The 27,779-nt window shown below is 43.1% G+C and overlaps 2 protein-coding genes across 17 annotated transcripts in view; one reads left to right on the top strand and one right to left on the bottom strand.

The window, feature by feature from the left end:
• Positions 1-9,225, top strand: part of INPP4A (inositol polyphosphate-4-phosphatase type I A) — a 130,022-nt gene extending 120,797 nt beyond the window's left edge. For all 15 annotated transcript variants that reach the window (XM_064438627.1, XM_064438621.1, XM_064438611.1 and 12 more), the window contains one exon: positions 6,186-9,225. In XM_064438627.1, the coding sequence (XP_064294697.1) occupies positions 6,186-6,318 (133 nt within the window). In that variant the 3' untranslated portion in view covers positions 6,319-9,225. The remainder of the gene's footprint in view (positions 1-6,185) is intronic.
• A 14,278-nt stretch (positions 9,226-23,503) lies between these two features.
• Positions 23,504-27,779, bottom strand: part of TMEM131 (transmembrane protein 131) — a 102,106-nt gene continuing 97,830 nt past the window's right edge. For both annotated transcript variants that reach the window (XM_064438530.1, XM_064438538.1), the window contains exon 41: positions 23,504-24,558. In XM_064438530.1, coding sequence (XP_064294600.1) covers positions 24,265-24,558 — 294 coding nt within the window. In that variant the 3' untranslated portion in view covers positions 23,504-24,264. The remainder of the gene's footprint in view (positions 24,559-27,779) is intronic.

Raw genomic sequence — 27,779 nt, 5'->3', positions numbered from 1 at the left:
CTAATCCAGTTTCAGTCAAAATCAACCTGGGTAGCAAAATCTTTTACACGTTTAAGGTAGCCCAGATAATTTTAATTAAACCAATTAGGAAGTTGTGACACAAGCAGTTCAGCCAACAGAGAAGAGCTGTATCTGATAGGGGAGGGGCTCTTGAAAAGCAGCTAGAAATGGGGGGAGAGAAAAAAATCTCTTGTAGCTGCCACGGTGCTGACTAAGACGACTACATTACAAAGCCCTGATGGTTGTGTTTGGATATGACCGCTCGCTGCAATAAAACAGCCATAAAAAGTTTGGTTGGATTTCTTCACTGATTGATCTGCTTTCAGAATAGAATTGCGGTGGGTTGGCCTTGGCCACCTGCCAGATGACCACCCAGCTGCTTTTTCACTCCCCTTCCTCAACAGGACATGGGGGAGAAATGACAAGATATTGTGGGTTGAGATAAAGACAGGGACATCACTTGCCAGTTACTGTTACAGGCGAAACAGACTCTACTTAAAATTAATATATTGCTGATAGATTTGGATGGTAAAAGACAAAGACAAAAATTGAAAACCTTCTCTCCACAACCTCTTTTTTCCCAGGCCCATTATTTCACTGCTTCCTTCCCAACTCCTCTACCTCTTCCCCACGCTAAACTAAGCAATGCACAGGGGATGGGGAACGGGGGTTTGCGGTCAGTCTGTAACAGCTCCTCTCTGCTGCTCCTTCTTCTTTGCACTTTTCCCCCCTCCAGTGTGGGTCCTTCCGCAGGCTGCAGTACATCAGGATAAACCCGCTCCTGCTTCCCTCTCCACGGGCTCCCGTTTCCTTCAGGAAATACTCCCCTGCTCCACCATGGGGTCCTCCACAGCCTGCAGTGTGGTTATCTGCTCCACCGTGGTCTTCTCCACAGCTGCAGGGGAATCCCTGCTCCACCACCTGGGGCACCTCCTCCCCTTCTTTGACTTTGGTGCTCGCAGAGCTGTTTCTCACATCTTTTCCCATCGCTCCTCACTGCCACGCAGTGTTTTGTCTTTTCTTATAGACGCTTTCCCCAAGGTACCACCATGGTGGCTGCGGGGCTCAGCCGTGCCCTGCGGTGGGTCCATTGGAGCTGGCTGGGACCAGCTGTGTCCGGCACGGCGCAGCCCCGGCTTCTCCTCATAAAGATTCCCATATGCAAGCTGGGTTAGCAGGGGATTTGCTTTATCTCTTTACCCCAGTCATCTCCTAGATGTAGTCTGCCAATGGATGTTTTGATATGAGACAGTGTGTACAATTTGGTGTATCTGGCGTTTCCAAAAGGTGACTTTTCACCCCTTGGGAGAAAGCATCTACGTGGGCCAACAGTGACAGGGGAAGCACTTTCCAGCTTTTGCCTGCATTCCCGCTGCATGTGTCTGTGTAGAATGGAGTGAGTGCACTTCTTCTAACAGGATCAGGCTCACAGGTTGCATTTAGTTGTTGCTTTGTAAACTAAAAATAGGGTTGGACTGCACAGGGTATAAGAGTGATCCAAAATGAAACACCACACTACAAAGCCTCAGGTTACCTGAAGAGGTGTTCTCCACTATAGGCCTTCTGTGCTCAAAGCAACGTAGGAGGCAGGGGCGTAATGAGAAGGGCTGTGCAGCATGTCTTGCCTTCACATGCATATATTGAGGCACCTGAGAAACACGCATTTTGGAACGCATATTGGAACACACTTGAATTCATGTCGAAGTGCAAAAATAAGTGGGTGGTTTGGGGCTTTTGTTTACATATTGAGCAGGTAGTTAAGAGGTTAAATTATTTCACTGCAGCCTACATGGAAAGATGTTTGAAAGGGTCAAATACTACAATGGTTATTCATGTTCAGCTTGCTTTTCAGAGCTCCACTTCTTTGCAGCATGCGGAAGCATGGCAGAGCAGCATGGGATATTATTGCTTGGTAATCTGAAAGAATGAACATGGAAAACCATTTATGTTCAACCTACATGTGTTTATTTTCAGTAGACTACAGTACTTCTTTCTTATTTTTCTCTTTTATTCTCTTTCCCTCTCCTTATTTTTGTAATTGTGCTGATACATATTTTTGAGATGTTTTCCCACTCTTTCTTTACTTCATCTTCTGTTTTGGTTGTGCTTCTCCCATGTTTTTTCATTTTCTTGACCACCTTGTGTTACCATCTCTTTTTGTACATTCATTTGCATGTCCGTCTTCCTTTCTGTTTTATTTTCCCTCCTCCCAACCTTCTTCCTTTTCACAGCATTGGAACACGGGAGGTAGTCACCCAGAAGAACTTGAGTGGCTTGGTGCCCATCCGAGATTTCAGACTAGATCCCAGCCTCCTCTACTCTATTCCTTTGCTAGCTCTCAGCCCCAATTTACTGATTGTGTGGCTGTTTCTGAGCATAGCATACCTGGTGGCCAGATTACGTTGCAAGTGAAGATAAGGTTAAAAAACTCAAAAACAAAAAAGTGCTTGAATGTGTATTGCCACTTGGTACCTGCTGGACAAAGGAATGTGTCATAGCATTGTCTGCCAAGAATTATTATTATGCCTTACAATTTTACGTTTCTATTGTACTAAACTGTAAATATACATCAAATTATTTTATCAAAAAGAGTTGTATGGAAACTTTAAATTATTGTTCTGCTTTCAGTGCTTGTAACATAGTCTGACATTGGCCTGTTACCTCGTTACTTTAGCCGGCCTGAAGATCTCTTACCAAATATAGTTTTGTGTTATTTGTTTCATGTATTCCAGAGAAAGGAACTCTGTCTAAAAGAATTTTTATCTTTTTGTATATTTAAGGTGTATGCTAATCTTGCCTTTCATTTTTACGAGGTATGAAGAGAAAAATAAAAACCAAGGGTGGGGTTTATAAGAAATTTATTTAAAGAAATAAACTGATTTCTACCTTCATTTCAAAGCATAATATCCAAATTACATTACTGAACAATTTGTAGAACCTTAGTCTTGTTCCTTTCTCATGGTTAAGTATGTTCCAATAGACTAGTGTGCCCACTCAACAAACAACTTGCGGTGCGCTGCATGCAGAATTATTTAATTCTATTTGTAGATATACATTTTGTGATGTATTAAAGACATAAAGAGAATGACTTGTGGTTAGGAACAGGATGTAATTGGCATTAGCCTGCTAATGATCCATTATCTGTTTCAGGTGCTCTGTTATAGAACTTATGCTGAAACAGGGTCATTATCATCCTAGAAGTTAAAGATGCTGGTCTTTAATCTTTCAGGCAAGAAGAGGGGGGTGTCAGTTAGCTCCTTCAGTAGGTGGGTTTGAGGTTTTCCACTGGGTTTTGTTTTATTTACACTAGACTAAATATTACTGTTATTTCCATTTTTAAGTGTTGGACAGCTTTAATAAATTCTGATGTTGATAGTGACTTAGAGATAAGTGAATGATGGTAGGTTAACATTTATTTAAGTGGTGAGACTAAAGTGGCTTACCTAGTTTAATCACGCAGCATAATTGCAGGTGAAATGTAATCATCATCTATATAGAACACCTAACTGGGAGAGGCCTGTTTAAACTGAAAGATTTTGTTGATGCAGTGGTCTGGCAGAGCTTGATAATAGCAATAGATGATTAAAAAAAAAAAGAAAGAAACCTAACCTCATTTAATGTAGTTTGCTAAGTTCATAAAGGGATTTACTTCGCTTGGTGCCTGAGATGACAGAAAATTGGGCTTCTGAGGAGAGCTCTTCTAGTACTGTGATTTCTATTTTCTACTACTATTAACTCGCTCAAAAAATGTAGGTAGCTATAGCTTTTATTATCAGCTTTAAGGGAATTTGTAAGCTTCTGAGAGAAAGCTTAAAAAAAAAAAAGCACAGTTAGAATAAAAACCTAAATTTGGTGAATATTCTAACTAAAAAGTATGTGGTTATATTTGTGTCTTTACGAAATCAGACTGTACAGTACACTATCTCCTGGTATTTTTCCTCACTATTCTTCCCATTTTGTTCTTAAAAGAAAAAAATCCCAGAAAAACAGACAGACACACACACACACACACACACATACATATATATATGCATGTATCCTATTTATTTTTAGTTGCAACGAATTTAGGTAAAGCCTTCCTGCTAATCATGGTATGATGGTATTCAATGTATCCATGTCCCGTGCTGATATCTAGCACCACTGTGTCTCCCTACAAATCATCTTTCTAACTGACACGGGTTCATTTGCTACAGGTTCCGAAATCTACCGTTTTACAAAGTGGAGGAATGTCAGGGTGGGCTGTGGCCTTGTTCTTGCAATGTGCTGAGTGTCCTGGGTTCAGTCTAACAAGTTGTGAAAGCAACTCAAGTAGGAGTGTCTCCACTGAACTCCCTGAGATTATTAATCTGTTTAAATAGTGTGAAGGCTTTGCTCATGACTATCAGTAGGCCTGTAGTAAGACCGCCCTTAAATTCACCTAGAATGAAAGCCTAGGCTTTTTGAAAACAATGTTGGGTTTTTCTTTTTTTTTTTTTTTTTCCCTTAAACTTTGGTGGGGACAAGTTTCCATCTTTCTTCTTTTTTTCCTTTTTACCTTGGTCTGTGCTTTCGTTCAGGCATTCAGATTTAAAACTGTAGCGCTTACTGCTAACGTGCCTCCAGCAGAAGAAACATGGCACGTGACATGGTGTGTGAAACACATCTTTGTCACCGTCTCTCTGGCCCACCTGTGCCATAGAGGGGCATGTGCAATAACCGGATGCAGTGGAATGAATTACGAACAGAATGATTCTCTTTGGAGCGAAAATGCTTATCCGGCATCCCGTATATGCTATTTAAACTTATTGTTTTTATTAGTACTCTGAACGATAATTTGTTCACATTTTGGGTGAATCCATTCGACTGCAACAGCCTCTGGGGGGGTTCTGTAAAATGCAAAACAATGCCATAAAAATAGTGTCGTCACGTACGACCCATTCTATGAAAGGCAGTCACAGAACGTGCCCCGGAGACAAATTTCAAACTTACTTAAACTGTTTCTTGGAGCAAAACGTTACAATGTTTTATGAAATTAAACTAGGTGGTACATACAGAACACAGTTCCAGTCAGTTTAATTAACCAAAATTAGAAGAACGGTGAGGTCAGTAGGAGCGGAGAGCTTTCAGACTGAACCAGAATCCGAACCCTCCTTTTGAATCAGCTGACCAGAGTTTACCTGGTAGATGCTGCAGCCATCTCCAAGACAGGCATATCGTGACATTTCCACCATAAGATGGTGTACTGTACACTTTGCCATGAAGTTCTGGTCTTAAGTCATTGTTTCGGTTTCAGTTCTCTATCAGGGAAAGACATTCTCCTGCAAGCCTAAATTGATTTATTTTATATATATATATATATATATATATATTTAAAAGATAGCGCTTCCTCTTTGTACCTCTGTTTTTGGATATAATAAAAGGAACTCTGAAGTAGATTTACAAGTATAAAGAAGCCTTAAAACGGGAGTAGTTTTTTATTGTAGCGCAGAACCTCTTTGTAATGTGGGACAGTTGCACCAAAACATTGGGTAAAAATTAAATTCTGCTCAGCTTTGTTTCAATGGGCTGATGATTGTCAATGCAGCCAATCTTTTTTGCACCCACACAGAGCTGCTTTTTCATGATTAAGATTTTTTTTTTTTAGACTATGTTGCTTTTCAAGTCAATTTATGCATGCAGAGGTAACTGGAAAATCTTTTTTTTTTTTTTTGGTATCAGCTCTAATCTTTAAGTACTGATAACACTGACATACAGGGAACAATAAAAACTACTTTAAAGCTCTTACTGAGAGAACGGCAGTTTTTCTTTTTCAGCTTAATATACTGATAAATTAGCAGAACTGCTTGTAAGCAGTCTCTTGGGATCCCTTGTGCAATGAAGCGGCGTGTGAACTCCGCAACAGTGTACCCTGAAATACATGAAACCATCGTGAAAGAACTTTTTCAGTAGATGCACTGCTGCTTTTTAGAAATGCAAAACTAGCAATCAGACATAGCATGTATCCATTCTGTGTGCTTCTTACTAGCATTGTATGATGAGCCATCATTTTTAAGATTTGCAGTGGCAAATTAATTAAACGCTCATTAAATATAACCAACTTTTTGTTAATGCTGTAAAATAACCAGTTCATTTCATCTTAGTTTAAGTCTTTTTTTTTTTTTTCCTTTTTACTGCTGTCATTTTTTGTGCTTGTTTTTTTTCCCCAGTGAGGGTTGTCGGCGAGAAAATACAATGAAGAATGTTGGATGTCGCAAGTATGCATTTAATTCCCTGCAACTGAAGGCTTTCCCAAAGTATTACAGGCCTCCAGAAGGAACTTATGGAAAAGTTGAAACATAAGCATACCATGTCCTTTAACTGCTGTTCCATTAAAACACGTGGATACACTCTAGATTAATACATGGTTTTGTCATCCAGAAGAGATAAATAACCTTTTTGTACCTTTCGCTAGGTTATACAGAGCATGTTACTTACAGAATTGGAACCTATAGTAACAATTATTCTGACACCTTAGCTTGAGAATAGTGTGATGACTCTCTGCCCGTTTAAATAGCCTTCAGTGTATGTAAGACGAACAGATATTGTGCTACTTAATAATTACCTATATGCAAATAGCTAGGTACCTCCTGGATGGGCAAGGACTCTAGGAACGGCATTTAGGCAGCTGCTTCACATAACATCTTTTTATACTGAGTTGACTTGAGATTGAGCTTTTCATAAACTTTTTAAAACTGAGAGTAAAACTCAAAAGCTGTAAATAAAAAGGGATTGGATCCTAGACAGTCTCATAACCGTAGAATGCATTGTTACAATCAAGAAACAGAAGTTTAACTTTTCAAAAAGCAATCAGCACAACAAAAGCCAGGAGTGTAAATTGTTTTACTGTATATAGGATGCCATCTTCGTTTATGAAATTAACAGCACTTAAAAGGCCAGGCACATGAGGTCTAGTTTCTAGTTCTGTCCAAATAAATTCCTGTCGTCTTGGGCAGATAAGGACTTGGGCACGCATCTTAACTGATTTTAAAAATGTTTCAAAAGCATAATGATGCTTAACCATTAATGCCAGCAACGGTTCCCCCTGCCCCTTCAAACTGCAAGGCAAGTGCAACAAGCAGGTTGCTCATGTTGCACGTGACGTGTTCAGTATGTTCCGTGGTATTGTATATCAGTTAAACACATTTTTTACCCGTAGCTTTTTATATCACTTCTGGATTGTAAGCATTAGTATCTTAGGGGTTACCTTTTTTTTTGACCAGTGTTTGATTTTTGCCCCATATCGATTTTGTGTGTCAATACAAAAGTGCTCGAAGTGCCCAACGCGTCCCCATTACTCCATAACCAAAACTGGTTTCTGTTTACCTTTGCATTTTACCTGGGCAGGTGTTCAGAATCCTGGGGGAAAGCGTGACTGTTTTCAGGGTATTTCTGAGGAAGGTAGCGATGCCCCGCGTTGCCAGAAGGGAACTGCTCGTGCGCTACTGCTAATGCACGAGAACCTCAGACGCGTTCTAGCCTACGACTAAGGTGATCAGTTTGATAGTACTTGATAAAAAATGTTCAACAGATCTCCTTGGAAATAATCTCCCAAAGACTGCCTTTGAAGCTACGATACCTTTTTAAAAAGCAGCTAAACATTAATTTCCAAATTTTAACAGGACTAAGTCATCTCTAGCTAGCTTCGTTCAGGACACTGTGCTCTTTCCTTCTTGGTTTCTAAGGATATAAGCTTTAGAATAGAAAACTCTGCTCATTTATACTTGTGAGAGCAGCAACAGCCAGGTAAGTATATGGCTGTTTTCTGATTTCTTTCTCCCCCTCACTGATGTTTGTCTGTGCTGTCACTGCTCTATCAATCAGTCATGTTCATTCTGCTCCCATGTAGGTTTGGGGGTTCCAGGTCTAGCAGTTTTTGCATTTTGCTTTTTGCAGTTCAACACTGAGCAGCACGTCACAAAGCCAGGTCAGAGAGTTCTGCTGAACTAGGTTGTTACCGTTAGTTCCCCCTCGCCAGGATAACGAAACGCTGAGTTCAGTGCAAAATCCGTGTTTTGTAGCACCTACCCCAGGTCTGAACAAACCACCTACAGTAGAACGGTCCCTTGGAAATTTTACAAACGCTGTTCGCCAACTAATAAGGTGTTGATTTCATTTGATTGTATTGCTAATGTGTAAACCATGTACGGTGAAAAACTTCTCAGTGGGATCTCTCTAGACACGTTACTCCGTTAGTTCTGCTCAACCGTCAGTCCCCGCCCCATTACTAAATGCTACGTTTATTTTTGTATAAACTATACTCTTTATATCCCTTAGTTTTTATGAGTTGATAATTTTATTTTGTATATTTCAAACATAGTTAATTATATTTTAAGTCCTGTATTGTTACACTAAAAATCTTCCAATGTTCAGCTTCAGAAGAAAATAGCAAGAGGTCTGTTGTAACAATTAGCGGAGCCACTCTCTTGGACTGTGGCCAACAATCATTAGACCGACTCTCGAGCTCAGCCATCCTTTATTTATTTTGTATACCGATGTAATCAGAAGAAGTTGCCGAATTTTGTATGTGCACGGTTTTTGCTCACCTTTTTAAAGTGGTGGAATACCAGTCTCAAGTACTGCATTGTTTTGTTTGAAATATTCTGATTTCAGTATGCTTACATGTAAAACATCGTTGTCCAGCTAACGTTTTATATATATGACGTTGTCAGTACATGCACATCGACAGGCTTGTTTAAAGGGCGTAAGGAACAGTAAGATCTCGAGCAGTTCATCGAAAAAGAAAAACTGTGAAACTTGAAATCCACATAGGACGCTTCACAAGGGTGAAGTCAGCTTTTCTGTTGCACAGGAGAGACGAATTCAAGGATTACTGTAAAAAGAAGTTCTGTCTAATGTTCTTTTTTGAGTACATTTTTTAAATTATAAAACATACAAGGGTGAAAAAAGAAAACTGTTGCCAAGTATGTTCTGTGTATGTTCTGTGAAAGTACCTACAGCACAGTTGCCTTTTGTTTCATTTATATATGTAAAATTATTGTATAATACAACACTGTTTTGTCCCAACACAACTGTATTTGCCAAGCTTTGTGCTTTGAAATATTTTTATTTATTTGGTTTTGGGCAGTATTAATATATCATAAACATATGGCTACTGTTTTATATACTCTAGTTCATCCAGTCCATGTACACTGTAAATGTGCTAGTCTTTAGGATGAAAACCAATAAAGAACTGACAAGAATAACAAACGGTGGCTTACATCTCCTGCGTTTGTGGTAAATTAAAATAAACACGATCAGGCTCCTTGGCTTGATATGCTTTATCTGTTGGAGAATATGTGTATGGAGATAACGTTACACAGATAGGCAAGTCAGGAAGGAGTTGCTCCTAAACCCTGCTGAAGTACAGCTGCTGTCCTTTTCCTGGAGTTGGGTCAGGCACCAGTTTGCCCCACGTGCTAGACGTTCAGCAGCAACCGTTAAACAATGAAGCAGCGTGATGGGTTTTTAAAATTTTATTATTATATACTTTCTCTGTGAATCTTCTACAAGACCTTCCTGAGCTTCGCTCTCTGTTTTTCCACTCTTCCTTCCATTAATAGAATTCCTTCTTGCTGCCGCTTCCCCGTCAGCCAACTCACCCCTCCAGCGGCCTCAGTAGTTATGCTGCTTTTCAGCAGGGACAGGTTGTCATTGTTGAGTGTCATTTTGATTTCCAATTAAATAAATTTTATCTAGGCGTAGCAGGCAACAATCCAGAGCATTCTGATTTCTATAAAATATGAAGAATAAAACACAAAAATGCACTGCTACTGTCACTGGCTGTTTGAGAACTGCCAAATACAATTTTATTTGCGTGAAGGAGGACCGAGGACCACAGGTAGGGCTCAATGAATCAGTTTTTCTAGTTACACAGAAAGAAAAGCAGTACCAGAAAAAAACCCCATGCTGCTTTTATTCAAAATGCAGAAAGGGATGATGCTTGACAGGTGGGAATTCCCAAATTGCAAATGCAAGATATTCACATGTGTGTGTATATATACGTATCTGTATTTCAAAATTTTTAAATTGGTGTCAAAAAAGTATCTACCGGTGTCTTTTTTAGTTTAAAAATGCAAGGTGTTAGAAAGGTGGTTGAAAGCTTAACAACTTCAAAAGGCATTCTGAGCTATTAGAGAAATTGTCACTTGTTTGAAGCTGACGTACGTGTCTCCATAAAGATTGCTTCATCCAAAACCCAAGGCGACCGTGAACCTGGGTTGCCTGTGGAACTGTGGCATATGCGTGTCCATGGGTTGTAAATGATGCTGTGGGGAGCTGCTGGGAGCAGCGATGCCTGCGTGCCCTGGTGCGGAACCACAACTTGGTCCATCTCTTTGCCGTGGCTTTTGCTGGACGACAGCCTTCAGGCAGGACGTGAAGCTCCAGTACAGCGTTCCGTGGTCGGGCACTAGCTGCACCTCGGAAAGGCTCACCTGATGTCGCAAATGTAAAGTCTTTAAGTTTGAAACATGTACTCTGACAAAAGAGAGGAAATTTCAATAGGTACAACAGAAAAAATTGCATGAGATAACAGAAAACCAAGAATACAAGAAAAAATAGCAAAACACTTGTTTAAACCAGAAAAAGCGTCCTCGTTGGAAGAAATTGTAGGTAATTTTGGTGACCAAGAGTAAGCTTTTTTTAGCGTTTTTCAGTTTGTGAATTCCTAAGCATTTCTAAGACCCACCTCAGAAAGTTTACATCTATGTATTGTTGCCGGCTGCATATGGGTTTAAAATAGCTCTCCCTACAGAATGGCAAGACCTTCAGGCTCTGAATGGGAAGGCTTAACTAACAGCCACCTCTTTTTCTCACGTTATTTTAAATGTCAGGCAAACTTTCTGCTCCCAGTTAATGAAATGCTTTGCCCCTTGCAACTAACTCCCTTTGGCAGCTGGACGGTGACATTTGGAGCTGTGTCTTGCTTTGTTCAGTAGCGTCCATCGAAATCAGCTGATGGCATGAAAACACAGTTTGTAAGAGCCTGGTATCCATGCCAAGCATCCCTGTTTTTTTTTTCCTAAGTCATGCTAATAGTAAGCTGTATGCTATTTGCCAGTCTGGTCCTAGAATTTCTGATGTTTTCTGTATCCCACAGAGACTTCAGCATCAAGAAGTTCTTATTTTTTTGTGGCAGCTATTATATTTGTGCATATACCCTAAGTATTCTGAATGAAAAGTTCTGCAAATCTGTATTTTACAGATTTTACAGCATAAGGAACAAACCACACATCCCCTCACGTAATTCATTGTAAAGTTTTGGTCCTTGCGGTCAGAATGCTTGAGATAATGTGCTGGTCATGACTATAGGCATATGGTTTTGCACCTAAGCCCAAACAACTAGGCTTGTTGACTGTTCCTGAGGGAGCAGGGTGGAGAAGTTACTGCAGCCGCCAACAGTAGTGACCCCAGACTGGATCGCTCGGCCCAGAGCCTGTCACTGCCCATCAGGCTCCCCGAACATTCAGTTACTCCCGAAATCGAGTAGTTGAAAGGTGAGAGCTTAGAATGGCCAACGGCATCATCTGGAATACGAGCGACTTACACTGTGGCTGAAACTGGTGATCCGGGATGGGAATGGTTTTTTGTTTGCTACTTCACCCAAGCTCTCACTAAAAGCTTTTTCAATACACGCATCGAAGCATCAATAAAAACCCTACCGCTGCCTAGGCCTGTGCGACTTGTGCGTACGGACGGGAATGGCACAGAGAAAAACTGCTCAACTTGTACCATTTAAATCAAGTCCGGGTGGATGCAGTTTATCCATTTATTCATGATGTAATTAGCCAGTGATCAGTGCCTAACGAGTAGCAACATCAGGAGTAATTAACAAGAACAAAATGATTAACCAGGAGCAAAGACCTTGGGCGTTTTCTGCAGCAGGGAGGCCTGGCAGGTATTTTACACCTCCCCAGAGCCAGCGATGACCGTAACACTCTTAGACACAGAGAGCTCCCGTGGACCCACGTGGGAGCAGGCACACGCGGGAGGATTGGGAGCACCCTGGCACTCTACATGTAAGGTGAAAAGGGCCATCACCCTGCCAGGGGCCTTCTAGCTGCCCCCTCCCCACTCCTCCTGCAGCCGCCCGGTTCAGCCCCTGTCAGGGAGCCCTTCCCGCCCCACCACCACCCTCCGGGCCAGCCAAAGGGGCCCTGCTGAGCGGGAGCAGTAAGTACCCGGCTCGGCCGTGGTGGTTGTTGGAGCCAGTGAAGTAACGCGCAGCGGTGGCTGCCGTCGTCCTCTCGGGGAGGACGGCAGTGAGGGAGGCCGCTGCGCAGCCTGGCTGATCCCTTTGGCTGGGTGCTGCGGGGTCCCCACCCCCATGCAGGTGCTACTCCAAATTATGGTTGCTCAGAAGCATGGAGTGCTCGTTGGTGCGGACTATCCCCTCTCACCAGTCCGTCGCATCTCTTTTAGAAGCATGTTAGTGATGTAGTAGTCTTTAATCCAACAGAAGTGAGAATCCTCTTGTAGTATTTGCTATATCCTGTGCTTAAATGAAACTTCCTAAAAATCGTAGTTGGGTACCTGTTTATCTTAGATTTCTGTTAACTGGCATTTTGGTGACTCTTGCAATTTCCATTTTGAAATAGAGGCAAGTTGATCTTTAGAGTGCATAAAGTACTGTAGCAATAAAACATGTTTATATGAAGGAAAGGTAGCTAAGTGCTTTTAATAATTGACTACAAATTGCTTGAACTGTAACCATGTCTTGGAATACTGCTGTTCAGGAATAGTGCAGACTTGAGAAGACCTGAAAAGGAAGATGAAAATAATTTACTCTTTTTTTAAGGTATTTCAGGACATTTATTAAAATGCCACTGATGATTGACGTTGGTATTGGGCACATGATGGCTCTGGCATCTGAGTCAACAGCAGATTGAATCCTGAAGATTACCTGCTGTTACAGAAATGCTCTGTTTGAAAAATATCTGTAAAAATACCCTTCACATCACAGGTTTGTAACAAACATGAGGTGATCTGGACTAGATGTGTGAGAGGTGTCCATCAGGTCCTGAATAGCATTTGTTAGCGATAATAAGGTACAGTCTTCTGATATTTTTTTCTTTAAATTATTTCTGACCTCAGAACTTTGTGATTCAGGGTTACTCCTGCCCTATTTTCTTCCTCTAACCATTTATTTTACATGTTTTATTGCATGTTCTTCACGTTGTGTTTCGACCAAACTTCCCATGACTTTCAGCCACAGCACATAAAGTTCCATTTTCAGTCAACTTTAGTTTAAGTTGTATGAAAGAGTGGCTGTTCCTTGAAATGCTGTGGCAGTATCCACAACGTCATGGTCTGTAGGCAAACGGATGATGATGCGTATCTTTGACTTCCCTAGTGCCTTGTGAGATTTGCAATACTTTTATGAAACTTCTAGATCTTCAAAAAAAGTGTACTTTCTGTATGAAAAATAAGGCTTTACAATACCTATGTGGGAGTAGTCTCTGGAAGTAGCTCTCTGCAGCACCACTGTGAGATATGGCTCATGGCATGAGCTAGAATAAAGCTGATTGATTGAGAAATATCAGCCAGTGGACGTGCTTAATAATTGAGTTGAAATATGGCAGTGCTACTAACAATTAATCTGGCATATTTTCCTCAGTCCCAGACCCTTTCCTCTAAGAAGGTTCATCAGCTCAGCAGTAATTCAGAAAATGCAGGCGTACTCCCTCATCTGACGGGGGGAGTGGGCACCGCAGCGCTTGTGGGAGGTCAGCGTGCGGGAGCAGCCTGTGGTGTGGTGCAAAGCAGCACGGTGCAGCCGACTGGCAGCTGATTCTCGAGGCACTGGTTGACCTTCCCAAGTCACCGTGAAAAGGGGTGTCCCCTTAGTTGCCTTTTTCCATAGCCACAGTGTCAGGGGCTGCCGGCAGCACAGATTGCTACTTTTGCCCTCAGGAGCTGATGCAAAGAGAAGACATGGGATTTGTTTTCCCCCTGTGTCAGGCCAGTGTGTCTCAGCTCCAGCTGTTTGTGCCTCTGCACTTGAGAACATTTGTCTTAAGATGCTTTGCAAAGCGCAGGGAAATGAGAACTGTCAGATGTTATGAAAGGGAAGAGGAGGACACATCAAAGGAGGATGGAAGATTTGTTTGTCCTGCCTTCTTCCCACATGAGCAAAAAAGGAAAACGACCAATGTTTGATTTTACTATGTGTATCTAAATTGGTTCTGTACCATAATGTGGGCTGACTCCACATTTCATCCTCAGCTCCGCGTGCTGGTTCTGCATTGAGTTACACGTTACGGATTCCGGCTCCGCTGCTGCCATCAGCGGCAAGAGCCACTTTAACTAAATCTACAGAGGATGCTTGCCACTTTGCTTGCCTAACTTGTAGTTGCCTGATGAGCTTCCTGAGGCTTTCTGTATTGGGAACTGCTAATGAGGAAGAGTTTATCACTGAGACTCACCTCAGCCTGGGCTTCCTTCTCCCACCCCAGTGCTGGGAGAAGAGACAGGGATTTGTACCTCTAGCCTGGCAGGCACAGCCACAGCTGTACCCAGGCCACATCTGGCACACCCAGTCAAGTAACACGGCTTATGGACAAGGGCCTCGGTTGCTGCCTGCGCTCGCTGCTCTCCATTGCTTTGCAGCTCTGAGGAACCGAGTCACCAGCGTGCGCTGCTTTTCCCCGCTAGATCCTACTTGCAGCTCCACCACACCTGGTTGCCCAGGATGCTGGAAGCTGAGCTGCTCTTTGGCTCCTCTGTGTCCCTCTCCCTTTCCCCCAGTCATCCTCGGAAGACAACTCCAAATGCACCAGATGGTTTTTCTGGTGCGTGAGTTATTATCCGCTGTGGCCCTTTCCAGTAAGGCCGTGACATGCTGCTGGTTTAACTTGTGGGAACTCAGTGGGGATTTTACTGAGTGGAGAGAGGGGAAAGTGATTTTTCATCTCACTGGCAGGGACTGTCACTAAGGCAGGCAGGCTGAGCACCATGGAGCATTTCCAGCTGCAAACTGGTCCTGGAGTGACCCTAACCTAGGTTAGCTACCTGTTTTTCACAGTTGGGGTGAATGCAAGAAGCAGCCTCTTATTTGTAATTCCACAGCCCAAAGGTTCCCCGAGTATAGTGTTCCTGCAGTTAAGCTTATATTTCGTGACCAGTGCCAGCCTGCTGGGGTTTTGTCTGCTCCAGGAACACCCATACTGGTGGGGCTCCCCAGGGGCCAGAGAAACACTCATTTTCTGGGTCCTGCTTGGCCTTGTACAAGGAAAATGAGAACTACCTCTGTTCCACAAGTAGTGCTAAGTGTCTTGAGAATTAATTAAGCAGGCAGTTAATAGGTAAGATTGGGCAGCCAGAGAGAGTTGAGGCTTACCAACCTAAATTAGGATCCCCAAAACATCTGGACTTGGTCATAGGAAAAACCAGCGCAGCCTCATGTCCTGTCTTTGACAGTGGCTTCTGCCTTATGACTGTGAAAGGACAGAATAAACATAGCGTGACCTTTCCGGCATGGCTTGTGTTTTCTGAAGTGTCTGTGTCAGAAGTGTTAGCTATGAATTAATTTATATAGTGCCATTATGGTACTTTCCATTGTGTCACCTCATCTCTACTTCCCCCTCTCTGGGTATTAACTTCTTTCTTTCTTTTTGGGCTTTTATTGTTTGAGTCCTCAGAAAAATGAGGATTATGGGGTTTATACAGGATTGTGCATGGAGTGCCTGAATTGACCTGAAGCAGGAGTTTGTCTTCATGGTGGAGGTAGTTAACTAGAAAGTTGATGGCTTGTCACTAAACTGTAGGTTCGGGGTTTTTTTTTTCATTTTACTGATACATTCCTGTCTATGTCAGACTATGGCTCTAGCTAGACAGTAATCTGATAAATATTCTTGTTTTCGTATTGTAAAGCAAGATTGACAGTTATTTAAAGAACACAGAGCTGTTGAATAGTGTCACTGAAAAAGCAGGCACTGTTCCAAGGAAGGAAAACCTTTGAACTCGTGGTAGTCTCAAAAGACTGAGCGAAGAGGAGACAGCAGCTGCTCTGGTCCCACCACTTACTGATGGTACCAACCTGATGCAGCCCAAAGTCTGCACTTGCCGAGATTGAGAATGACCACATGAGGGCATGCAGGGGAGGCTCAGGAGCACCCACAGCATCAGTACTGGAGTGCCATGTCAGCGTCTCGCAGGTGCAGGGCACTGTGTTAATGCTGTCGGTTGTTGAAGAGCTAAGCCAGGAGTCGGGGATTAAGTTGAGTAGAAAAGTGGTACTTAGAAGGGCAGAACCTTTGAGGGAACTTAGACCAAGGGTGGTTTTTGCTTTAAAACATTTGATCTTTAATCAATAGTGATTCATGACTCTTGACATATAGGTGACATATTCTTCATGGATGAGGCATGAGGCTCTTTCGGATCTCAGACTGACAGGCACGATGGCCAATAGCATACTACCACTGCCATTTTAATAAGAAAGAATAAAACCAGCAATATAGATAGCAAGTACAGCTCACATCCCGGCAGGTAATGGGAAACCTGCTTTCATGCAGCACCAGCCAGACCCCAGATGGCTTCCCCCGGCAAGCTGTGCACATCCCAGCCCCGGGATGGCAGTGGTCCCCGCTGCACCATGGAGCCTTTTGTCTTGCATAAGGAACAAACCCATCTATCTCCTCCTGACAGGTAGGAGTGTCCTGCCCTCTCTTTCATGCTATTCACCAGAGCACAGCACCAGCAGGCACAGGACATTCCAGCACGTCCCATTACAGCACCGCGTATGTGGTGTTATACAGTGATTACGCGTACTAACCGCTGGGCTTCTCGAGCCTGAAGTAGGAGGCCCAGCAGGGCAGGCATGGCTTGGCCAAGATCACTAACTCCTTGAATATGGCATCTTCTGCAAGGTTCCCAATTCACCCTGAAGAGAGCAGGGCTGCGGCACAGCTTTGGTACTGAAACTAGTTAGTTGGACAGAACAAACAAGAACTGAAATAGTCAGAGGGGAGAGAATGTGGAGCCCTGGCAAAAAGCTCAGCAGAGCTCTTTCACAAGGAGCAATTGGACTGAAAGGCTGGGGGGTGAGGGCAGAAATCAGTGTGCCAGGGACTTGAACAAAAATACACAATAACTGCATAAAATTCCTCAAGTAGACGGTGTAGAAATGAGTTGTTAAAAGTTCTGTGCGAATTGGAGGAGCTGAGGTTTTTGAACACATACAGAATATCACAGGTTAAAAGAATCAAATATTGGGGAAACAATTTTGTTAGGTGAGCAGATCTAGAGGAAAAGATACTGAAAGCATGTAGAAGGGGAAAGAAAGAGAAGTGCTTCATTTGTAGACAGTTTGATGAAGGAAATATTAAAATACAGGAAATAGTTGGGTCGCATTAGGCTTGTCTGGCGTGTTGTGATACTACACTTGAAAGGATGTAAAAGCTTGTTACAACTAATGGGGTGACCCGATTTGTGGACCTTCACCACTGAACTGCACGAACTTTCCAGTTCCTGTTGGATTAGGGTTTTTTGGCACATTGCTGTTGAGAAATAGACTGGCGGTGGGGAAAGTTGTGTCAATTTTCCCACTGTACTCGTTAAAGCAAAATGCTACCACTATAGCTGAGCATTGTTTTTTTTAAAGTTTTCAGGAGAAAAAAAATCATAGAGGAAATTTAAAGGCCAGCTGACGCGGTTGTGATGGCCGAATGCTGTTTGTAGCCACAGAGGGGAGCTGTTTATCTAAATAGTAGGACTTGCTCCACGGTGCAGAGCGAGGGAATTGCATTACTCAAATTTATTGAGTTAGGGGACGTGTCTTCCAGTTTGCTGATTTCATCAGAATTCCTGAAAGCCTATGGTGATTTTTTCCCCCGTGGGTTATTATTGCTGTATAGACCAAATTAGTGACTTTTTGCAAGGAGGCTCTATTGAAAAACAAAGCCAGCACAGTTAAATACTGTCCATTTTCTGAAGCTCTCTGGTGCCGAACCTGCTGACTTCAGCAATAGTCAGTTTCTGTTGTTCTAGTAACTGCAGCATATGGACTTTTGTGTGCAGTTGATCGATGCGAGGGCACTAAGTCAGCACACAGTGTGCCTCATTTTCATTCCACATACCTGGAACCATGGGTTCAACTCATGGCCCAGGTCCCACGTTTGCACACCTGAGCTTAAGCTCTGCATATTATGATAACAGCGCGACGGTCTGTGTGCCACTTGCAGCATGGACGGTCGCTTCCTGTTTGTGCTGTGGTGAGTTACCCTTTCGGAGCATTTCTTTAGACTGTTGAATTCAGCAGCTTCAAAGAAAGAAACCCTCTTTTAGCCCGCCTTTCCTCCGTCCCTTACTCACACGTACAAGAAATGTGAATTTGTCACTAACTTTCTCAATGTAGCTAAAGCGTTTTGTTCCTCGTGTCTTTCCCCCCCACCCCAGTGTGCCAAAGTATTTAGATACTCCATGGCCTTTGCTCAGTTTAATGGAACCATAAAGGCATTATTGATGCTTTCTTAAGCTCTGTTGGTTTTTACACCCCACCCCTCCCTTGAATTGGAGGCCAAGTCTTCAGCCACAGAATAGAACTGGACAGGCAGGCAAATGTGAGCAAGGTTTGGCAGTTAGACCTGCATCAAAAGCCCATGGGAAGAAACTTCTTTGTTGCTGGTTTGGAACAAGACATAAGTGAATATTCCTTGAAATTACTGTTGTCTGAAAAGATTCCTAGTTTATACAGCACAACAGGAATTTCCCTGTGAGCCATAAGCTGAGTCATACCTGTTTAATGTAGGCTGTTACGTACTTTTTAGGGACTTTCTTCATCTTTGTTGGCAAACTTGTCAATGTTGGCAGAATTTTGCTGGTAACTAACTTGACTGCCGAGGACAGGCTATACCAGGAGGATGGGCGACGTAAAGCTGAAGGGACTAAAAGTCCTTTCCCTTCCAGAAAGCCAAAAACAGCCAGTGAAGAAGCATACCAAGGAGCATTTCAGTCTCTCATCCAATTCCAGCTTATATTTCCCTCGAGAGGCAGTGAGCCATCCTACCCAGCTTCTATTGTCTTCTACATTGCCATAAGGCAGGTTAACATCCTCTCTCCAGGAAGTATCGTCTCCCCTGAAAATAACTCCAGAATGGGCCAGTGAGTGATACTGGGCAAGGCAGAAGCTGCTCCAGGTGCCCGCTTTCCCAGCTTGCTTCCCAGCAAGTTCCTTGTAACTAAGCCAGAACACCACAAGTGACTTCATCATGCTGTGGACCAATACCAAAAAACGCCCAGGCAACTTTCCAGAATAGCTACCTTTTTTCCCACCCTTGGGAATATTTTATTAGCCCCAGAATTATAAAATGGACACCCTGTACCTCCTTCCCAGAGGCATCTCTCCCCTCCTCCCTGCTCTCCCCAGCCACTACCTCTTGTCTCCTGTGGGATGCCGGACTCCAGATCCCCACTCTTGTTTAGGGCAAGTAACTGAACTGCAATTTTTCACAGCTTGCAAGAGAGTCCAGCTCGCAGACCTGGCCAGTCTGTTTGCTTCCCCTCCTGTCATGCCACTGTTCTGGCATGCGTCCCATGCGAATCCTGTATCGCAGCGCTACACTGCCCGCTCGCTTCCTGCTGCTGCTGCTGGGCTACTGGAGTGCTATCTTGTAAAACTTCAGGACAGACTGAGCACGCACCCCCAAAGATCTCGTATTATCCGGCATTAATGACACTCTCACTCAAACGTTTGCTGCACAGTAGGCAGATAGAGAGTGAAGTCAGGTCTCTGGGTGCTTCCTGAAGGACCTCTATTTGGTGGTCCTCATGGGGGTTTCCTTAGGAAGTGGCCATAATATCTTCTTGGCGCTTCCCTCCGCTTCGTGCATCTCTCTTGGTGCAAAGTGATCTGCTGTTTAAGGTAAACTGATCCTACTGCTGGTTTTGGACCTGAGCAGCTACCTTTACACGGTTCTGCGGGGAAAAAAAAAAACCCAGTTTTGTTCACGACAGTCCCCATATGCCAGAAAATATAGTGATATTTGGGTTTTCATTGCCTCTTAAGGCTTAATTTTTATTAGTCACCCAGAGTTTAGGCTAACACTTCACTGTATTTTCTCTGACTCCTGCAGATGCTGGTGGATTGTTTGATTTCTTCTTTGCTGTGTATTAAACAAAAAAACCCCTCATGCTCCACTTGCTGCTGGATCACACAGCATCCAAGTAGCAAACTAGTAGTAGTAGGGATGGCTAGTAGTTGCATTCAGAGGGCTGCAGAACAGCATGCTGATCCTGTCCTTCCCGAAGACTGCTTCAGTATTGATGTGAATAAAGCACTGGTTGCCCATAAAGTCCATCCTTGACTGGCGTTATATGGAAACAGGCACTGGGCAAAAGACTGTTTTGAAGCAGAACCTGTTTAAAATGAGGTGACCGAACACTCTTCCAGTTGCAGCAGTCGTACAGTAGAAGCTGGGTTATTTCCAACCCCAGCGTGTGGAAGAGCCACTTCTAACGAACTGACTCACCGTAAGCTGGAGTTGTCATTGTTTCATGAGGCTGAAACGCTGAAGCTCAGAAAACTTGCTCATAATTACAGGTTGGGAAGAGATGAAGCAAAGCTATATTTAGTGTAAAACATCACTCCGGGTGAAACAGTTCCAGTGAAAGGCAGCTCCTTACCCCACGAAGGTAAACACTTGTGTGCGCCCCATTTTACCTCTCACGGGGTCGGGCAGAGTTTTCATGGTCAGCTCGAGTCCAGCGGACAACTTCAGCATGATCCGACTGTGACGCTCCGCTGTTGAGAATCTGCTGTTACTCACAGTCTGCATCCCACGTCACCCCAGCGTCTCCCCCGTTCGGTACTCGCCGTAGAGGGCAGCGGCCACGCTACGGTACGTACCGCTGCTGACAGAGCTGCGGCCAGGGCTGGGCCCGGACCTGCTCATCGGTACGTTCGTTCATTCCAAGCGTCTGTATCTGTGAAATAAATACTAACTGTCCTTTGACTGGAGTTTTATATCCTGTTCTGATAGGGTCTTACACTTAACCAAAATCTCTACTGCCTTTCAAGAGCTTTTTGAAATAGAGCTCGTGCTAATTAAACTGATTTCACATGTTCAGAGCCATACTTACCTACTTCGGGCTTTCTGATTTAAAAAACAGGCCAGAAACTTTTCAAGCTTTTAAAGTCGATTTGTAAGACTTGGCAGAATAGACCTGCCCTTTTGGAGCACCAAAATAATTACCAAAATTAACACTAATTATTCCTCTTCCTTGCTGGGAACTTTGTATTCCCAGTAGCTTCCAGGTCTGGAAGAGAAGAGGTGACTCACAGTAGTTCGGCCCTGACACTACCCTGAAGAAACGTTTTAAGTTATCAGAAGGGATGTGAGCTCCCCCATTTCCAGGGCAGCCCGTCTCCCGAGTGCTTTAAGCTGTTTTTTCCTCTGGTCTTTTTACTAGAGATGGAACTTCCCTCATGCTCTGAGCTCCAGTCTTGCTCATTTTGCTTTTGAAAACAGTCCACCCTTGCTTCCCAGCTTTTGACTTTACTTCTCCCATGTTCTTTAATCCTAACCTGTCCTTCCAGCAGGCCGCAACATTTTCAACCCCTGTCTAGATTTTTATGTAAGACTTTACATGAGCTTTGCCAAAACCTCGGGCTCTTTTGTTTTTACCTCATTATAAAAGGCCAGTCCTCTCCATTATTCCGTGATGTCTGTGGAATCTTCTGGCTCGTCACACACCACCCCCACTACTGCCCAGTTTTCAACAATCTAAAAAGATGTTTTCAATGCATGTAAAGAGTGATGACGCCATAAAAGCCAAGAAGGGGGCGCCTCAGGGAGCAGGCAGCAAAACCTGTGCTGTACATGTATTCACCATAGACAGAAGTTTATTTAGCCATACCCAACTCGTGCCCAGATCTTATTTCACCTAAATTCTGTAAATTACAGTTAGGACATCTTTTTAAAGGCAGCTTTTTGGCTTTCTTTAACAGAGCAGAACAGAGTAAAGGTGCTCTCCAGAATAACCTTTGAGTGGAGGGAAGGAAGGTAGGACACTCAGAAGTAGGAAGTCTTTAGGCCTATGTCATTTTCCTTAGAAATTTGGGGGAAGAACATGCTTTTTCCTCTCTTACTGAAACTGCATCAAAGATCTTGATAGTTCAGGTTGCTTCACCCATGGAACTTCAGTAATATTTAATCGGTGCTCAAGAAGAAACCCTTCAAAAGCAAGAAGTGAAAATATTCTAAAGGCGGCGGAGGTTATTTGCATAACACAAAGGAAAGGCTCACATTTTTGGGGAAAAAAGTCTAAATTACTTGTGTGTTGCCTTGCCTTGTTCAAAGGAAAAGGTTTTTAATGCAGAACTTTTTTCCTGTCCTCACAGCTGCTGGAACCACTGAGGACTATTAGTACCCTCAAATTCGTTTCTGCTGCTTTCCTCCATGGAATCAGTTCAAACCTAAACACCTGCTGGGAAAGAGAGGCAGCGCATTAACTTAAGCGGCTTCTTCCACCTCGAAGTTACTGCTAGTTATCTTCCCAAGCTCCACACACGGAGAAGCAGGCCCTGGCATGCCAGTAGCTTAACTAGTTATTCTTTATTTTGCATGCAGTAAGAGACTTGTTTGCCCAGTTACTCAGAAGAAAATTGCATACAAATCCACGCTGAACATTTTGTGACCTCGCATGGTTCTAGAAATATCAAAATTTTAAGGACAAAGGAGTTCCAGTGAGTTCCCATTTCGGAGATCTGTATCTTCAAGCTCCTGCTGGTGGCAGCAAGAAAACAGCAATCCCACAACAGTTGCAGAGGTTTTGTTTACATAATGCAAGCCTGAAAAGCAGTCACTTAGTCTCATTTATTTAACGCGCATATTTTGTTGCGCACAATATTCCTTGTAGCATAAAGGTTTTAACTCAAATATACAGTTCTTACTCTTGAAGGATGGATTCTGATAAAAAAATGCTGCTGTAAATTTTAAGCCGTGCCACTGAGTCATAAGCAAATTTATGTTGCTGGTGTCTGTTAATGCTTTCTGGTAATGGAAGGGTTCATTTTTACCTGGCTGTAGCTCAGATGAATATATATAGATGTAGTCCCTGGGGCTTGCCTTTCTGTTAACGAAGGGAAACAGGCACCTTAAAGGGACAGATAAATCGTATCTAAAAATAGTAAAGCTCTTGTTCAGACCTATACAAGAACAGTGTTACAAAGGTACGGGCGTAGCCCAAACAGCAGCAGTGGCTACTACGCCTGATACTTGGAAACTTACGCCGTGTAGACGTTTTTCCAGCATTTCGCTATCCAGCAGATTTTCGAGTGGGTGGCACTGTGTAACCCTGAAAACAATTTCTAATTCTCCACTGCTACACAAGCCCATGCTGTTGAGAAGCCAGGTTTCATCTGCAGTGAAGTTTCTGTTCACATAGGCCCTACGCGCAGCAGATTTTGGCCTGAAGGCTGCCAGCGCCAAGGGGATTCATGCACGCACAAGTTTTGAAAATACCGGAACAGAGTTACAGCAGACAGATCTTGAAAAAAGCAGTATTTATTTTAAAGTACAACCCAAAGTTGTATCCGTAAGAAATGCACAAGGTATCTTGTTTCTTCCACAAGTCTTGGCTGTGTGCATTTCAATTCAACTTAAAAATGCATTCAGGTTTACAAATGTACAAACAGCACAGAAAGTGTATTACAGTCTCAACAGAATGCTCTTACATTCAGCCATTTTGCTCTTAAGGTTTACGTGTCGGTTTTGTTGGTTTATTTGTTGTTTTGTTTGGTTCATTGTGGTTTTTTTTTTTTCTTTTTAACATTCTTAGAACCTGTGTTAACAAAGACAGCCTTATTTTAAAAAAATACTCTGCATTTTTAGCACAAAGTGCCCTTTGATTTTAAATTAGAACTTGGAGGATAATACTGGAAAAAATTTAAAAACCCAAACCGGTATTTTTCATAAAAGTATTGCATGCCAGGACCGTTTTATAGTTCAAATTGCTTCCTAAATAAAGATGGCAGATGGTAAAATATGAAACCAGTGAAATTGGTCAGATTTACGGGCTTCAGCTGTAGTTGGGATTTGCGACCACACCCGGACTTCCTCAAGCTTATCTGCAATCTCACACTACCATATTGCAGGACAGACTTTGAAAAGGAGCAAGTGATGAAAGCATGACTGGCAGGGGCAGAGGGGGGGGAGCCATGACCAGCAACAGCCTGAAAATGATGTTTTAAAAATTTGCATTCAGAATTGCATCATGACCTGGATAAGAGTTCTCTCCTTTTGCTTCACTTCAGTTTTCGTGAGGATAGTGTGAATTAGACCAAGGATCTGAACTTCTTCTTCCAATCGTTGGGCTCCAAATTCTCCAAGGATTGTAGGTCTGTCCCATGTCTTCAGCAGGATTGGCAACGGTGGCAGCAGCAGGTGGAGGAGCAGCAGCGGAGTTTTCATTACCCATGAGATCAATGCCTGGCAACGCATTTGCTGGAGTGGTGAAGGGAAGGCCGCTGTTGAGGTTACTTGACCAGATGGAACTGCTGAACGGAGTGGTAGACCACAGGCCACTTGGGTTGCCAAGGATCGACTGCAGCAAAGATAGAGTCGGGTAAGTAGCAGATTGGTAACCTCGATTTTCACCTTGTTTACAGCCCCCCTGAAAGAAAAGTACCTAAGAAGCAGCAAACCTGCTGTGGAACCCCTCTGTCTTCACTGCAACATGGAGTTTTGAACTCCCTTTACAAGAGGTAGCCCTGAGGAACCAAGCTACTAACAGCCACCAAACACGTCTGGTGACTGAATGGGCTGCAGAGTGCAATTACGCTACCAGCTTTTAAGCTGTTTTCGTTTGAGCTCATACATCCCCATACCATTACTAACTGAAGCACTACTAGTATGCTTTAACACACAAGGGCCATAAAGCTCAAGCTTAATTAAACTAGTTAGAATCAGGTAGATAAACATGGTTTGAGTATCAGAAAAACAACAAAATTCAAATGTAATGGAAGGTAGCAGCAAAGTCTATTCCTTGATCCTTTTCTGGCCATTTGCAAATTTATCTCCTTGTATTCAGTCATATCTGTTAAAAGTTGTACATTTTGGATGAACCTACCTGTGTTCAGCCCCCCTGTACCTCCCCAATATTCCCAGTATATACTTTTTCCCCCACTCCAAATTTCTCCATATGAAGGGAGATGGGATTGGAGAACTGGCCATGGGTCATGGAGTTCCTGTAAGTCTGTCCTGGCTCGAGACATCTGGAAGTCTCTGATGAATGGTCACGGAGCAGATGCAGCTGCACTGCAACACGTGTCACGAACGCATTCGGGACACATAGGACAGATACAGCAAGGCTAGAGAACACATGCAGAAATGAACAAGGCCCAGGTTTTGCCAACTGTTTTATTAAAGCCCAAACAGTAGCAAGCAACAAGCAGAAGAACCTAACCCATGGTGTGGTGGAAAGTGATACCCAGAAGCAGCCAAAGATGGAGATGAGAAAGGTTAGCATAACTTTCATGCTAATATTAGCACAGAACCTGCTACGTTTAGGCTTAACACACTACATACCTCAGCACCAACAGATTTAATGTACATATGCTGTAAATTCAATTTGCAAATATACAGTAAACTTGATACATCCAGAAGGCAGTGGACTTGTTGAGTATGTGCTGCAAGGTACAAACATCCTTATGTTTGGATTTACTGGGTGGTGAAAGGGCACCCCTTCCAAAGATCTTGGCCCTCAGATAATGCACACTGAAGGTTAACCAGTATCAGTGTGCTCTGCTCTTTTAATCTGAAGATTAAAATAAAAATCCCTTTAGAAAAGTAAACAAGGTAAACCTTGCAAATGTCTTCATACCACTGGAATGAAGAAGATATGCTCAGTCTAGTCATAGCTGAAACAGGTTGGGCATTACCAAAGGGTCCTCAATTTGTATTGATGGACCATTTTTTTGTGGTCCTTAAAAAGGTCACCTCTAAAAAAATATTCATTTAGATCATGAAATCTAAATTCTACCACGAATTTGAAACCGAGGGCAGGACATGAGTTTTGAGCATTCTTGGGGGTTAACTGGGCCAGTGTCATTAGGACTCTCCAATGTCGCTCAGAAGTTGAGCCAAACTAGGGTCACAGTTTATTACTGTTATATAACTGAATGGTTATATTTAAGCCATAGAAGCATTAGACAACTAAGCCTACAGCAGGAAACGCTCATTCTGCTGCTCAGGCACCAACCCGAACACAGTAGAAGTCCATGCTGTTTCCTCCTGTGGGCAAGAGCCAGGAACCATTCCTACATGTCCCAAAAGTGTCTGGGAGAGCCTGATAGAAAGGCAGCTGCTGATAAAGTAGAAGCAACCAGGAAAGGAGCTGCGGCGAAGAGTACCTGAAGATTAGACTGCTACTCCCTTTCAAGGCTGGTGGCGGGAGGTACAAAGTGGCCGTCAGACAGAACTACACGCAGGGAAACGGAGGAAAGAGGAACAAGGGACTGTGGCTAGAAAGAAACTTGGGGAAGAAGTACCAGCAATGCAGCAAGGCCTGAGGGTAGATGGGACCTAAAAGTCAAATGCTGTTCAGTGCAGAAGCAGAGTTATGCATAGAACGGGAAAGCAGGAGGAATAAGGAAGAACAATCAAAAATCAACTCCCCAGACACCTTCCTAGAACAGAGGGTAACACAGAGGCCACTACATAAGTGCTGTTTGCAAGAACGGCTTTGGCTCTTGTGCCAGAAAGGAGAGAAGGATGGACCCCTGGCCTGGCACCTGCTCTCTTATCTAGCACTTAGAGCAAGGCGGTTTAGTGGCAGGAATAGCCAAATTTTCCTGTTCTGGCTTACCACAAGCACTTGGAAAAAAATCACTATCATTGAAAAGGCTTTGAACATTACAGTTCTGTTTGCTGCTTCTTGTTTATTAAGTGATCTTCTCCTTGAATAAGCTCCTAAAGTGCTTTTCCCCTCCTCCCCCCTAAATCAAAGTATTTAAAGGGAGACACTGACAATTCTTCTATACCGCTTGCCCGGCTTCCGTCTTGATGCTTCCTGAAGCACGCTTACAGGTATTTTTCACAAGCGGCCAGGAAATAGGTTGGGAGCTAGAGAGGTTGTTCTGGTTGTCTTCAATCCCTCCTTCTATCAAACGCTGAGAAATCTGCCCTCCATGTGACCATAAAAGCAAAAATCTCTCTGTATGTAGCTTTAGTGAGGTCACAGCTACAGTTGTAACTGCATGACAAGGGCGGGATCAGTGAGTGTGTATCTATAAGAAGCTGTGTGACCTTCTTCAGCTTCCCCTGCCCCCCGCCTTCCCCCACTCCATCTGAACTGCTACCAGGTGAAGTAAACACTGCTCCTTAGTCACTACAAAAACATTTTCAGAAGACAAGATGAAGAACGATTTCAGCTGGCACTGAGGTCAGCTGTTGTGGTGTAAGTTTTATTCTGACAGACAGAGAGGCACAAGGATGAGCGAGCAGTGTCACAATCTGTGTAGAAGTTGTTTTTTCTTCTTTTTTGGCTATACTTAAGATTAAAATGATGGCTGATCATTTGATTTTTGATCTTAAGATCAAAATTAGTAGTCAGTTTAAAAGCTTCACCTTATCCTCAGTCCTTTAGTGTTTTTTTTCTAAGCTGAAAAGAATACATTTGGGGTCATTTAGGTAAGTCTTTTTTGACCTTTTGTTAGTTTATAAGTAGATGCAACACTAGATTTAGGAAGCAGAATCTAAGTCTGAAAGTTACCGTATTGGCTACTTTGCAACTGTCCATCAAGCTGGAAGCGACAGAGGCAGCGA

Source organism: Phalacrocorax carbo, chromosome 1 (genome assembly GCF_963921805.1).
Source record: "Phalacrocorax carbo chromosome 1, bPhaCar2.1, whole genome shotgun sequence".
Classification (NCBI taxonomy): Eukaryota; Metazoa; Chordata; class Aves; order Suliformes; family Phalacrocoracidae; genus Phalacrocorax; species Phalacrocorax carbo.
Note: the sequence above shows the minus strand (reverse complement) of the source record. Positions and strands in the feature narration are given on the sequence as shown.